Source organism: Oncorhynchus clarkii, chromosome 2 (genome assembly GCF_045791955.1).
Source record: "Oncorhynchus clarkii lewisi isolate Uvic-CL-2024 chromosome 2, UVic_Ocla_1.0, whole genome shotgun sequence".
NCBI lineage: Eukaryota > Metazoa > Chordata > Actinopteri > Salmoniformes > Salmonidae > Oncorhynchus > Oncorhynchus clarkii.
Window position 1 is genome coordinate 33,065,460 of NC_092148.1, and position 12,991 is coordinate 33,078,450.

Below are 12,991 nucleotides of genomic sequence, written 5' to 3' on the forward strand. Positions count from 1 at the left end.
CTCTTCTTTGTTTGTTTTGCGCAGGCCGTACACGCCCTCAGTCTCTCATTCAAAATTTGAGAAGCACTTGATAATGTCTTTGTGTGGCCATAATGCACCCTAAAAAAATCCCTGCACTTTGCGGCCCTTCTCCCTGAGTGCTGCCTGCTCCGAATCACCTCTCACTCACACGGCTCTCCATCACGTGATCGGGTCGTTCTCACAGACTACAAGTGAAGACAGACACATCGGGGACGCAACTGCGCACGTTCTTATCCAATTCCGAGATGCATATTGAAGATATTGGAAGAACTGTCCACATTTACAGTACCAGTCAAAAGTTGACACATCCAAGGGTTTTTCTTTTGTTTTTACTATTTTCAACATTGTATAATAATAGTGAAGACATCAAAACTATGAAATTACACATGGAATCATGTTGTAACCAAAAAAGTGTTAAATCAAAATAGTTTTGAGATTTTAGCTTCTTCAAAGTAGCCAAACTTTGCCTTGATGACAGCATTGCACACGTTTGGCATTCTCTCAACCAGCTTCATCTGGATTGTTTTTCCAACAGTCTTGAAGGAGTTCCTACATATGCTGAGCACGTGTTGGCAGCTTTTCCTTCACTCTGCAGTCCAACTTCTCCCAAACCATCTCAATTAGATTGAGGTCAGGTGATTGTGGAGGCCAAGTCATCTGATGCAGCACTCCATCCCTTTTATTGGTCAAATAGCCCTTACACAGCCTGGAAGTGTGTTTTGGGTCATTGTCCTGTTGAAAAACAAATGATAGTCCCACTAAGCGCAAACCAGCTGGGATGGCGTATCGCTGCAGAATGCTGTGGTAGCCATGCTGGTTAAGTGTGCCATGATTTTTAAATAAATCACGGACATTGTCACCAGCAAAGCACCCCCACACCACCTTCTCCACGCTTCACGGTGGGAACCACACATGCGGAGATCATCCGTTCACCTACTCTGTGTCTCACAACGACATGGGGGTTGGAACCAAAAATCGAATTTGTGCTCGTAAGACCAAAGGACATATTTCCACTGGTCTAATGTCCATTGATTGTGTTTCTTGGCCCAAGCAAGTCTCTTCCTCTTATTGGTGTCCTTTAATAGTGGTTTCTTTGCACCAATTCGATCATGAAGGGTTTAACGCGGTCTCCTCTGAACAGTTGATGTTGAGATGTCTGTTACTTGAACTCTGTGAAGCATTTAATTGGGCTGCAATTTCTGAGGCTGGTAACTTTAATGAACTTATCCTCTGCAGCAGAGGTAACGCTGGGTCTTTCTTTCCTGTGGCGGTCCTCATGAAAGCCAGTTTCATCATAGCTTGATGGTTTTTGCGAAGAAACGTTCAAAGTTCTTAGATTTTCCGGATTGACTGACCTTCATTTCTTAAAGGATGGACTGTCGTTTCTCTTTGCTTATTTGAGCTGTTTTTGCCATAATATGGACTTGGTCTTTCATCAAATAGGGCTATATTCGGTATACCACCCCTACCTTGTCACAACACAACTGAAATTCCACAAATGCATTTTTACAATGCATGAAGCTGGTTGAGAGAATGCCAGGAATGTGCAAACACTTTTTTTTGGTTACTACATGATTCCATATGTGTTATTTCATAGTTTCATAGTTTCTACCATGTACACAATAGTAAAAAAAGAAAAGAAAAACCCTTGAATGAGTAGCTGTGTCCAAACTTTTGTCTGTCAACAAGATGAGTAGACCTAACGAACAGCAAAAGCACTAGCCTATGTCAATCTACTATCCCCTATAAGACAAGTTGACCTATTCTGTGCGAGAAGTAGATATTCCATACATAGTCTGGGACAGTTTTGGGACACAATAGATCCCAAATTAATACAACCACTAGCATAAAAAAAACTGTTTTACTCAATGAGGCTGAAGCAACAGATCAGAACGTTTAGCTTAAAATGTTGATAAGCTATTTGGCTATTTCTTCACATTATAAACTCAGCAATACGCACACAGTTGTAGGCTATATGCGCAAATCTTCCATTAGCGGGGACATCACCATTATCAAAAGTGACCGCAAATGCAAATATGCATGTAATGCCTTTTATTATAAAGGTAACATTTTTTTGTGGTGAAAATGATCTTCCCCAAAGTTGAAACTTGCATTGCTTATGTAAGGTTCTACACCCCATGCCAAGCAGATTAATGTGCTTCATTTTAAGTCACCTAAGTTATTTGGCCACTTTAGTTGTGATACAAACCTTATCAAAACATATAGGCCTATGGGCTAGGCTACATGAGGTGTGCGATTTTGATTAGAAAAAGTTGCACAAAAAAAAGGCATTGCCTTACGCTGGGGCATCATTCACAAGTGATAATATATAATTCACATGTGATATGCTAATATTGGCACCCATCAGACTATTCTTGATTTAGTCTTGTATTTACATATACTAAATAATATGTGTGTGGAATTTGATTTAGAATGGACCATTATCATGCCCCTGTCTCAAAACAGGGGCATGGGAAAAAATATCTCTACAGTTAAATAACGAATGGAGGATTTTCTTGTGGTTAATTTTCATGCCAGCCAGGTAGACTATACTCCTGTTGTAAAGATAAGCAATGTGCCTTATATTTGCTTAATATTAGGAAAGTTGAGAAATTAAAATAGTAGGCCTAGCCTATAGAAAGCTGATGAGATCCTCCTCTTTTAATATAGGCCATTACTCTGTTTTCTCACGCAATTCCATAGCCTACAGAACTGTTTCGCAACATGAGCTCATGGGCTCTCATGAAGCGTTTGTTTAGATTTTCGATTAAATTTGCATTGATGTCAGAGTGATTAGAGGGACAATAGAGTGCTTGAGTACCAGTCAGTTAGCAAGTTTGGCAGGCTGCTAATGACCATCAGCAGCATCAGAGCTTGGAGAAGCCTAATTACCGTGACTAAATGGTTATGTGGGATTTGACTGCCTTCATGACTCGTGACCACCGGTGTGGAGATAATACGGTCACCGCAACAGCCCTACTCTTAGTCGATCAGTGGCCATGCACGCCTCCAACTCAATCATCAAGTTTGCGGACGATACTACAGTGGTAGGCTTGATTACCAACAACGCCGAGACGGCCTACAGGGAGGAGGTGAGGGCTCTCGGAGTGTGGTGTCAGGAAAATAAGTTTTAAGTGTCTCGGCGTAAACATCACGGACAAACTGAAATGGTCCACCCACACACACAGTCGTGAAGAAGGCGCAGCAGCGCCTCTTCAACCTCAGGACGCTGAAGAAATTTGGCTTGTCACCAAAAGCACTCACAAACTTCTACAGATGCACAATCGAGAGCATCCTGTCGGGCTGTATCACCGCCTGATACGGCAACTGCTCCGCCCACAACCATAAGGCTCTCCAGAGGGTAGTGATGTCTGCACAACGCATCACTGGGGGCAAACTACCTGCCCTCCAGGACACCTACACCACCCGATGTCACAGGAAGGCCGTAAAGATCATCAAGGACAACAACCACCCGAGCCACTGCCTGTTCACCCCGCTATCATCCAGAAGGCGAGGTCAGTACAGGTGCATCAAAGCAGGAGAGACTGAAAAACAGCTTATATCTCAAGGCCATCAGACTGTTAAACAGCCACCACTAACATTGAGTGGCTGCTGCCAACACACTGACTCAACTCCAGCCACTTTAATAATGGGAATTGATGGAAATTTATGTAAAATATATCACTAGCCACTTTAAACAATGCTACTTAATGTTTACATACCCTACATTACTCATCTCATATGTATATGTATATACTGTACCCTATATCATCGACTGCATCTTTATGTAATACGTATCACTAGCCACTTTAAACGATGCCACTTTGTCTACATACCCTACATTACTCATCTCATATGTATATACTGTACTCGATACCATCTACTGCATCTTGCCTATGCTGTTCTGTACCATCACTCATTCATTTATCTTTATGTACATATTCTTTATCCCTTTACACTTGTGTGTATAAGGTAGTAGTTTTGGAATTGTTAGGTTAGATTACTTGTTGGTTATTACTGCATTGTCGGAACTAGAAGCACTAGCATTTCTCTACACTCGCATTAACATCTGCTAACCATGTGTATGTGACAAATAAATATGATTTGAAAAACAGATTCAGCCACAAAGACGAGGGAAGTTTTTCAATGCCTTGCAAAGAAGGGCACGTATTGGTCGATGGGTAAAAACAAAAAAGCATTTGATTATATAACCCTTTGAGCATGTTGAAGTTATTAATTACATGTTGAATGGTGTGTCAATACACCCAGTCACTACAAGGATAAAGGGATCAAATCAAACTTTATTTGCGCTGAATTCAACAAGTGTAGACCTTACCGTGAAATGATTACTTACAAGCCCTTAACCAACAGTGCAGTTCAAGAAGAGTTAAGAAAATATTTACCAAATAAACTAAAGTAAAAAATAAAAAGTAACAGAATAAAATAACAATAACGAGGCTATATACAGGGGGTACCGATACCGTGCCAGTGTGCGGGGGTACAGGTTAGTTGAGGTCATTTGTACATGTAGGGGTGAAGTGACTATGCATAGATAATAAACAGCGAGTAGCAGCAGTGTACAAAACAAATGGAGGGGAAGGGGGGATGTCAATGTAAATAGTCTGGTGGCCATTTGATTAATTGTTCAGCAGTCTTATGGCTTGGGGGTAGAAGCTTTTAGGAGCCTTTTGGTCCTAGACTTGACGCTCTGGTACCGCTTGCCATACGGTATCAGAGAAAACAGTCTATGACTTGGGTGACTGGAGTCTCTGACAATTTTATGGGCTTTCCTCTGACAGTTGAAGTTGGAAGTTTACATACACCTTAGCAAAATACATTTAAACTCAGTTTTTCACAATTCCTGACATTTAATCCTAGTAAAACTTCCCTGTCTTTGGTCAGTTAGGATCACCACTTTATTTTAAGAATAAATGTCAGAATAATAGTAGAGAGAATTATTTATTTCAGCTTTTATTTATTTCATCACATTCCCAGTGGGTCAGAATTTTACATACTCATTCAGTATTTGGTAGCATTGCCTTTAAATTGTTTACGTTTCAGGTAGCCTTCCACAAGCTTCCCACAATAAGTTGGGTGAATTTTGGCCCATTCCTCCTGACAGAGCTGGTGTAACTGAGGTTTGTAGGCATCCTTGCTCGCACACGCTTTTTCAGTTCTGCCCACAAATTTTCTATAGGATTGAGGTCGGTCAGGGCTTTGTGATGGCCACTCCAATACCTTGACATTGTTGTCCTTGAGCCATTTTGCCACAACTTTGGAAGTATGCTTGGGGTCATTGTCCATTTGGAAGACCCATTTGCGACCAAGCTTGAACTTGACTGATGTCTTGAGATGTTGCTTCAATATATCCACATTATTTTCCCTCCGTCATGATGCCATCTATTTTGTGAAGTGCACCAGTCCCTCCTGCAGCAAAGCACCCCCACAACATGATGCTGCCACCCAATTCATTAAAATCCTACAATGTGATTTTCTGGATTTTTTTTCTTTCTCATTTTGTCTGTCATAGTTGAAGTGTACCTATGATGACAATTACAGGCCTCTCTCATCTTTTTAAGTGGGAGAACTTGCACAATTGGTGGCTGACTAAATAATTTTTTGCCCCACTGTATCTATACTTTCATATAAATACTTTCCTTTCCTCCAGCATCTTCACAAGGCATTTTGCTGTTGTTCTGGGATTGATTTGCACTTTTCGCACCAAATTACCTTAATCTCTAGGAGACAGAACTTGTCTCCTTCCTGAGCGGTGTGACGGCTGCGTGGTCCCATGGTGTTTATACTTGTGTACTATTGTTTGTACAGATGAACGTGGTACCTTCAGGCATTTGGAAATTGCTCCCAAGGATGAACCAGACTTTTGGAGGTCTACAATTTTTTTTCTGAGGTCTTGGCTGATTTCTTTTGATTTTCCCATGATGTCAAGCAAAGAGACACTGAAGGTCGGCCTTGAGATAAATCCACAGGTACACCTCCAATTGACTCAAATTATGTCAATCAGCCTATAAGAAGCTTCTAAAGCCATGACATCATTTTCTGGAATTTTCCAAGCTGTTTTAAGGCACAGTCAACTTAGTGTATGCAAACGTCTGACCCACTGGAATTGTGATACAGTGAATTATAAGTGAAATAATCTGTCTGTAAACAATTGTTGGAAAAATGACTTGTCATGCACAAAGTAGATGTCCTAACCGACTTGCCAAAACTATAGTTTGTAAACAAGAAATTTGTGGAGTGGTTGAAAAACAAGTTTTAATGACTGCAACCTAAGTGTATGTAAACTTTCGACTTCAACTGCATGTTGGTCCTGTATGGCAGGAAGCTTGGCCACAGTGATTTACTGGGCCGTACGCACTACCTTCTGTAGCTCCTTACGGTCGGAGGCAGAGCAGTTGCCATACCAGGCGGTGATGCAACTGGTCTGGATGCTCTCGATGGTGCAGCTGTAGAACTTTTTGAGGATCTGGGGACCCATGCCAAATCTTTTCACTCCTAAGGGGGAATAGGTTTTGTCGTGCCCTCTTCATGGCTGTCTTGGTGTGTTTGGACCATGATAGTTCGTTGGTGATGTGGACACCAAGGGAGTTGAAACTCTCGACTCGCTTCACTACAGCCCCTTCAATGTTAATGGGGGCCTGTTCAGCCAGCCCGTAGTACACAATCAGCTACTTTGTCTTGCTCAAGTTGAGGGAGAGGTTGTTGTCCTGGCACCACACTGCCAGTTCTCTGACTTCCTCCCTATAGGATGTCTCATCGTTGTCAGTGATCAGGCCTCAACAAACTTAATGATGGTGTCGGAGTCGTGTTTGGCCACGCAGTCATGGGTGAACAGGGAGTACAGGAGGGGACTGAGTACATACCCCTGAGGGGCCCCAGTTTTGTGGATTAACCTGGGGGTGGCCCGTCAGGAAGTCCAGGATCCAGTTGCAGAGGGAGGTGTTTAGTCCCCAGGTCCTTAGCTTAGTGATGAGCTTCGTGGGCACTATGGTGTTGAACTCTGAGCTGTAGTCAATTAACATTATTCTCACATAGGTGTTCCTTTTATCCAGGTGGGAAAGGGCACTGTGAAGTGCGATTGAGATTGCGAAATCTGTGGATCTGTTGGGGCGTTATGGGAATTGGCGTGGGTCTAGGGTGTCCGTGATAATGGTGTTGATGTGAGCCATGACCAGCCTTTCAAAGCACTTCATGGCTACCGACGTGAGTGCTACGGGGCGGTAATAATTTACCTTTGCTTCTTTGGGCACAGGGACTTTGGTGGTCTGCTTGAAACATTTAGGTATTACAGACTCGGTCTGGGAGAAGGTGAAAATGTAAATCAAGACACTTGCCAGTTGGTCAGCGCGTGGTTTGTGAACACGTCCTGGTAATCCGTCTGGCCCCGCGGCTTTGTGAATGTTGACCTGTTTAAAGGTCTTGCTCACATCGGCTACCGAGAGTGTCATCACACAGTCATCCAGGATCCTTCCTAACTCAGATGCAGGAGAGGAAGGAAACTGCTCAGGGTTTTCACCATAAGGTCAATAGTTGACTAAAACAGTTAGAGTTTAATGGCTGTGATAGGAGAAAACTGAGGATGGATCAACATTGTAGTTACTCCACAATACTAACCTAAATTACAGAGTGAAAAGAAGGAAGACTGTACAGAATAAACACATCCTGTATAAGGCACTAAAGTAAAACTGCAAGAAATTTGGCAAAGAAATGAACTTTATGTCCTGAATACAAAGCGTTATGTTTGGGCAAATCCAACACAACACATTACTTAGTAGCACTCTTCATATTTTCAAGCATGGTGGTGGCTGCATCATGTTATGGGTATGCTTGTCATCGGCAAGGACTAGGGAGTTTTTTTTCAGGATAAAAAGAAACAAAATAGATCTAAGCACAGGCAACATTTCCTCGAGGAAAACCTGGTTTAGTCAGCTTTCCAACTGTCACCTAAAACACAATATTAAATATACACGGGAGTTGCTTACCAAGACGACATTGAATGTTCCTGAGTGGCCTAGTTACAGTTTTGACTTAATTGGGCTTGAAAATCTATGGCAAGATTTGAAAATGTCTAGCAATGATCAACAACCAACTTGACAGCTCTTGACGAATTTCAAAAGAATACATATAGAATGCAAATATTCTACAATTCAGGTGTGCAAAACTTAGAGACTCAGCCAGAAAGACTCACAGCTGTAAACGCTGCCTAAGGTGACTGTAACGTGTATTGACTCAGGTGTGTGAATACTTATGTAAATTAGATATTTTTGTATTTTATTTTTAATAAATGTGTAAAAAATTATGGGATATTGTGTGTAGATGGGTGAGGGGATTTTTTTTTTTTAATCAATTTTGAATTCATTCTCTAACACAACAAAATGTGGAATTAGTCAAGGGAATACAGTGATAGCATTGTATAACCTGTCAGAAATATCCAGTTGATCAACTACTAGCCCATGTTAGCTAGCTAGATAGGTCAGTTAGGCTAACCAGTTATCAAAATCCTGTAGTTATCATGGCCAGATTACATTCCTAGAGGCCTCGATCCCCGGGGGGGGGCCCAATCTTTTATATTTTTTTTATTTTGTTGAGTCACTCCTATGAACATACAAGCCATGGCAAAAGGTGTAGAATTACTTTTAAATTAGCTTTAAAACTGCAACATTTTCTCGCGCGCCCCATTGTGAAAGGTGTAAGATTACAGCAAATTTAAAATGGAAATAATTTCTCTACGCTAACGAGGTGTGTTTAAACTGTTTAAACTGTTTCGGGTCGTATGGGTTGCGAGGTAGAAGTTTATTACTACGCTGATAAATATCCATCCGGACCTTTGCCACCTAGGAAGACCAGACCTTTTCAAATAGTAGTTGAGCACCCCTGTTTTAGATTGAATGCACAGTGGTGCACCCAAGCTATGATTAGCGTTAATCAGCCTAGTGTTGCCGGTGAACAGATAGTGTGATGTAAAGCTTTTGATACGCGGTTGTTTACAGAGGCGATGTTCGTGGTCCCCTTTCACTGATTGCAGTGGTTGGCATTTCGTTTCACAGCCAAGATTAAGATGTCTGGGTGAATTATGTGGTGCTATGTAACGCTTGGCCTTCCACAATTATTTAATTAACACACACACACACAATTAACCCAGATGCCTCTAAACCCATGGCCTCATCTCTCATTTGCATGAAGATTTGATTACTGGTATGGCTTCGTCTTTTAGAATGTTGCCCTTAACGTAGCCACGTACCCGTCTGTTGGTGTTAGAGTTGATTGATGCAAAGTCTGGATCCAGAATTCTAAATAATGACACAGGTCTGGGTCGGATCTAATATGATTGTCACAAGTCTCGGGTATGTGTAATGTTAACTGACGTGTCCGAAAGGGCCCGTACCGATCCGAGCGCAACTGCTGCAGTTGAGAGAGACATTATATAATTTATGCTGCTGCTCTTGCTTTTCACGAGAGAGGATTTTGGCGCGTGTAGCTTGTTGTTGTAGGCAATCATAAGTCATTAAAGCCGCAATCCGCTACAGTCATAGACCCTCCGTGAGTGGCAAAAGTTAGGCGATACAAAAGAAGATGGAATGAAAATGACAGAATTAAAAGTTAAAGGAGAAGGATAGGCTACAATGACCAAGAGCCAACCGGTAGGGTGCTGCTTAATATTCCTCATGTAGTTGTTGTTATTTAGAAGTCTAGACATGGGGGGAATATGTCTTCTGAAATAGGATACTTGTTATTTGGCCATTGGTGAGTTTTATTGCAAGGAATTCTAGTTTGTCAACCACAGGCTAGGGCTGGGTTATAAAACTACATGCTGTCCTTTTTTCTGGTGAGAGAACCATTGGAGATAATCACTGGAGAGAGCATCACTGAGGACAGGGGAGAAAGACCTCCCCCTGGTTTGGTTTGGGGTCTGTGTTAAAGAATAACATAAATTGTTAACACTAGCTAACGTCAAGACAGGTACTACGTAATCATATTTGATAATTAATAACCTAGCTATGGCAGCTATTAGTCTACTATAGTGCGAGTCGGCTTGTTGGTTGGTTGCTGTCTCTTGTCTCTCCCTCCCTGCTCCCTGTGTCACTCATTCACAGTATGGCCCTTCCCCTCCTGCTAGAGCTGCACCTCTTTTGCGCTTTATCAGCTAGGGTTAATCAAGTAGCTTAAAAATGACTTTTCTGCTGCTTCCATCACTCGGATCAGACCGTGTCTGGATCCGACCAGGTCTATACGGAACGGGTCATGAAAACACACTTGTTTTCATGTGTAGCTGAGCTGTTATGAGTGTTTTGTGATTTAGTTCAAATTCAAGTTTATTTCATTTATTCACATGTCATACGATTAGATTCTGAATTACGTAATGCATGATATAAAAAAAGGATATTAATTTAAGAAAAAACAACAACAATGCAACATTTAGGTTACTGTGGTTTAGTCATGCTTCCGAGTTTGTGCATATATTATGACAACATTTTGTTAGTTTTGGCAGCTGGAGTCAAGCCGAGTCTACGCCCCTTCGTCTGTGATTGGTCAACAGTAGGGATTCTTCAATAAAGTCTTTGTCATTCAAAGATAGACGACTTGTTTTCATGCAAAATCAAATTATTGGAAAATACTGCACCAAACATCTTAGCTTGATGTAAATTCGCGACTAAGATCTTTTCGGCAAAAACAAAAATGAATTACCGATTTCTTGTTAGATTAATTCAGACCTTTTTTGATGAATCGTATACTAGCTATGGCATTTCAAAATGGACAAACAGTACAAATTATGTATTCTTTTTCAAAAGGTCTTTTAAGGGAGAATGCCAGCACGCTAGTTTGGTTCGGCTAGCCGAACTGAAGTATGCTGACAACTTTAGGGGTCGGCGTTCCACAGGTTTCTTTTGATTTTATCTAATCTCTCATGAGACATTGGTACGTTAAATCAATTTCGGCCTACTCAATACGACACTATTTAAGTTTGTATTTTCTCTAGCTTGTCTCTTGATTAAACTGACATGAATACATTTACATTTCAAAACTGATGCAGTTTGTTCTCGTTATTGTCTGAATTTAATTCTACATGCTAACTGAGGTTTATGTTCTTGTTGTCAGGTGTGCGTCCGTTCCCGTGCCCTCACTGTGACAAGATCTTCCGTACATCGGGCCACAGAAAAACACACATCGCCTCCCACTTCAAGAGCCTGCAGCAGAAGAAGCACAAGTTCCCACGCAAATCCCATAAAACCAAGGTGTCCAAGAGCAACATACCTCTGCCTGATATCCCCCTGCAAGAGCCCATACTTATCACGGACCTTGGTAACGCATGCATGCTCACTCGCTCCCTCACAAGCACGCACACACACGCACTTTGTTCATATTGTCCCCTCCTCCCCAGGTCTCATCCAATCCCAGAACCCTCGCCTGGCCTTTCAGACGTACCTGGAGATGGTGGACAATGATCGGCCATACAAGTGCCCCTGCTGTAACAAGGCCTATAAGAAATCCAGCCACCTCAAGCAGCACGTTAGGTACAGCTATCCGCTACACGTGTCACACACTCCCACAAGCATTTCGCTACACTTGCAATAACATCTGCTAACCATGCGTATGTGACCAATAACATTAGATTTGACGCACACAGCATATGTTTTACTGTCCTTGTGGGGGCCTAAAATTGATTTCCATTGAAAATCCTGGTCTAACCATAACCCTAAATCTAACCCCTAAGCCTAAAATAGCCTTTGTCTTCGACGGAAATGTCCCCACGAGGGAGAATTTACTTGTTTTACTATCCTAGTGGGGACTTTTGGGGATCTCTGGTACCCACAAGGATAGTAATACAAGCACACACACACACTTAGTTTGTTTTCACATGTATTCCTTTCGAAATATCATCCTCTCTGAAGCAGCTGGAATTGCCGACATATACCAGTGAATGTATTTCTGATTGAGTGCATGGATATATAGTTGTGAGAGGAAGTTATATATTTAGCCTCAGTTTAGATCCTCTTGTACTTTGTCATTGGGGTGGCAGGTAGCGTAGTGGTTAAAGCATTGGGCCAGTAACCGAAAGGTTGCTAGATCGAATCCCTGAGCTGACAAGGTAAAAATCTGTTGTTCTGTACCTGAACAAGACAGTGTTCCTAGGCCGTCATAGTAACTAAGAATTTGTTCTAAACTGACTTGCCTAGTTAAATAAAATAGACATTTAAAAAGAAAAGTGGGATAAGCCTGTCAGACAGCTGCTGAGCTGCTGTTATCAGTGGAGTTAGAGTCCACCCCTGTGGCTTAGTGGCATTAGCTCCTCATTTGATGCTAGAGGGATGATCTGGGCTGAGCAGAGCATGGGGATGGACAAGGAGGCAGGGGGAGGAAGGCTCAGCACATGGCAGAGGGTTTCAGTCACTGGCAGATGGCTGGGTTAGAGTAGTATTTGTTTTCTTTCAAATACTTTGAGGGTTTTATTGAGCCTGCGAGGCAAACTCGATCAAGCACAGCTAAAGTAAACTAGATATACAGTTGAGGCGGAAGTTTACATACACTTAGGTTGGAGACGTTAAAACTCTTGTTTTTCAACCACTCCACAAATTTCTATAGTTTTGGCAAGTCAGTTAGGACATCTACTTTGTGCATGACACAAGCCATTTTCAAACAATTGTTTACAGACAGATTATTTCACTTCACTGTATCACAATTCTAGTGGGTCAGAAGTTTACATACACTAATTTGACTGTACCTTTAAACAGCTTGAAAAATTCCAGAAAATGATGTCATGGCTTTAGAAGCTTCTGATAGGCTAATTGAGATCATTTGAGTCAATTGGAGGTGTACCTGTGGATGTATTTCAAGGCCTACCTTCAAACTCAGTGCCTCTTTGCTTGACATCATGGGAAAATCAAAAGAAATCAGCCAAGACCTCAGAAAAAAATGTGTTGACCTCCACAAGTCTGGTTCATCCTTGGGAGCA

At 41.8% G+C, this 12,991-nt stretch overlaps 1 protein-coding gene across 1 annotated transcript in view; it reads left to right on the top strand.

Moving 5' to 3' along the window:
• Window positions 1-12,991, top strand: part of LOC139366952 (zinc finger protein 236-like) — a 98,067-nt gene that overhangs the window by 24,687 nt on the left and 60,389 nt on the right. The window contains exons 11-12 of the mRNA XM_071104751.1: window positions 11,137-11,340; window positions 11,420-11,552. Coding sequence (XP_070960852.1) covers window positions 11,137-11,340; window positions 11,420-11,552 — 337 coding nt within the window. The remainder of the gene's footprint in view (window positions 1-11,136; window positions 11,341-11,419; window positions 11,553-12,991) is intronic.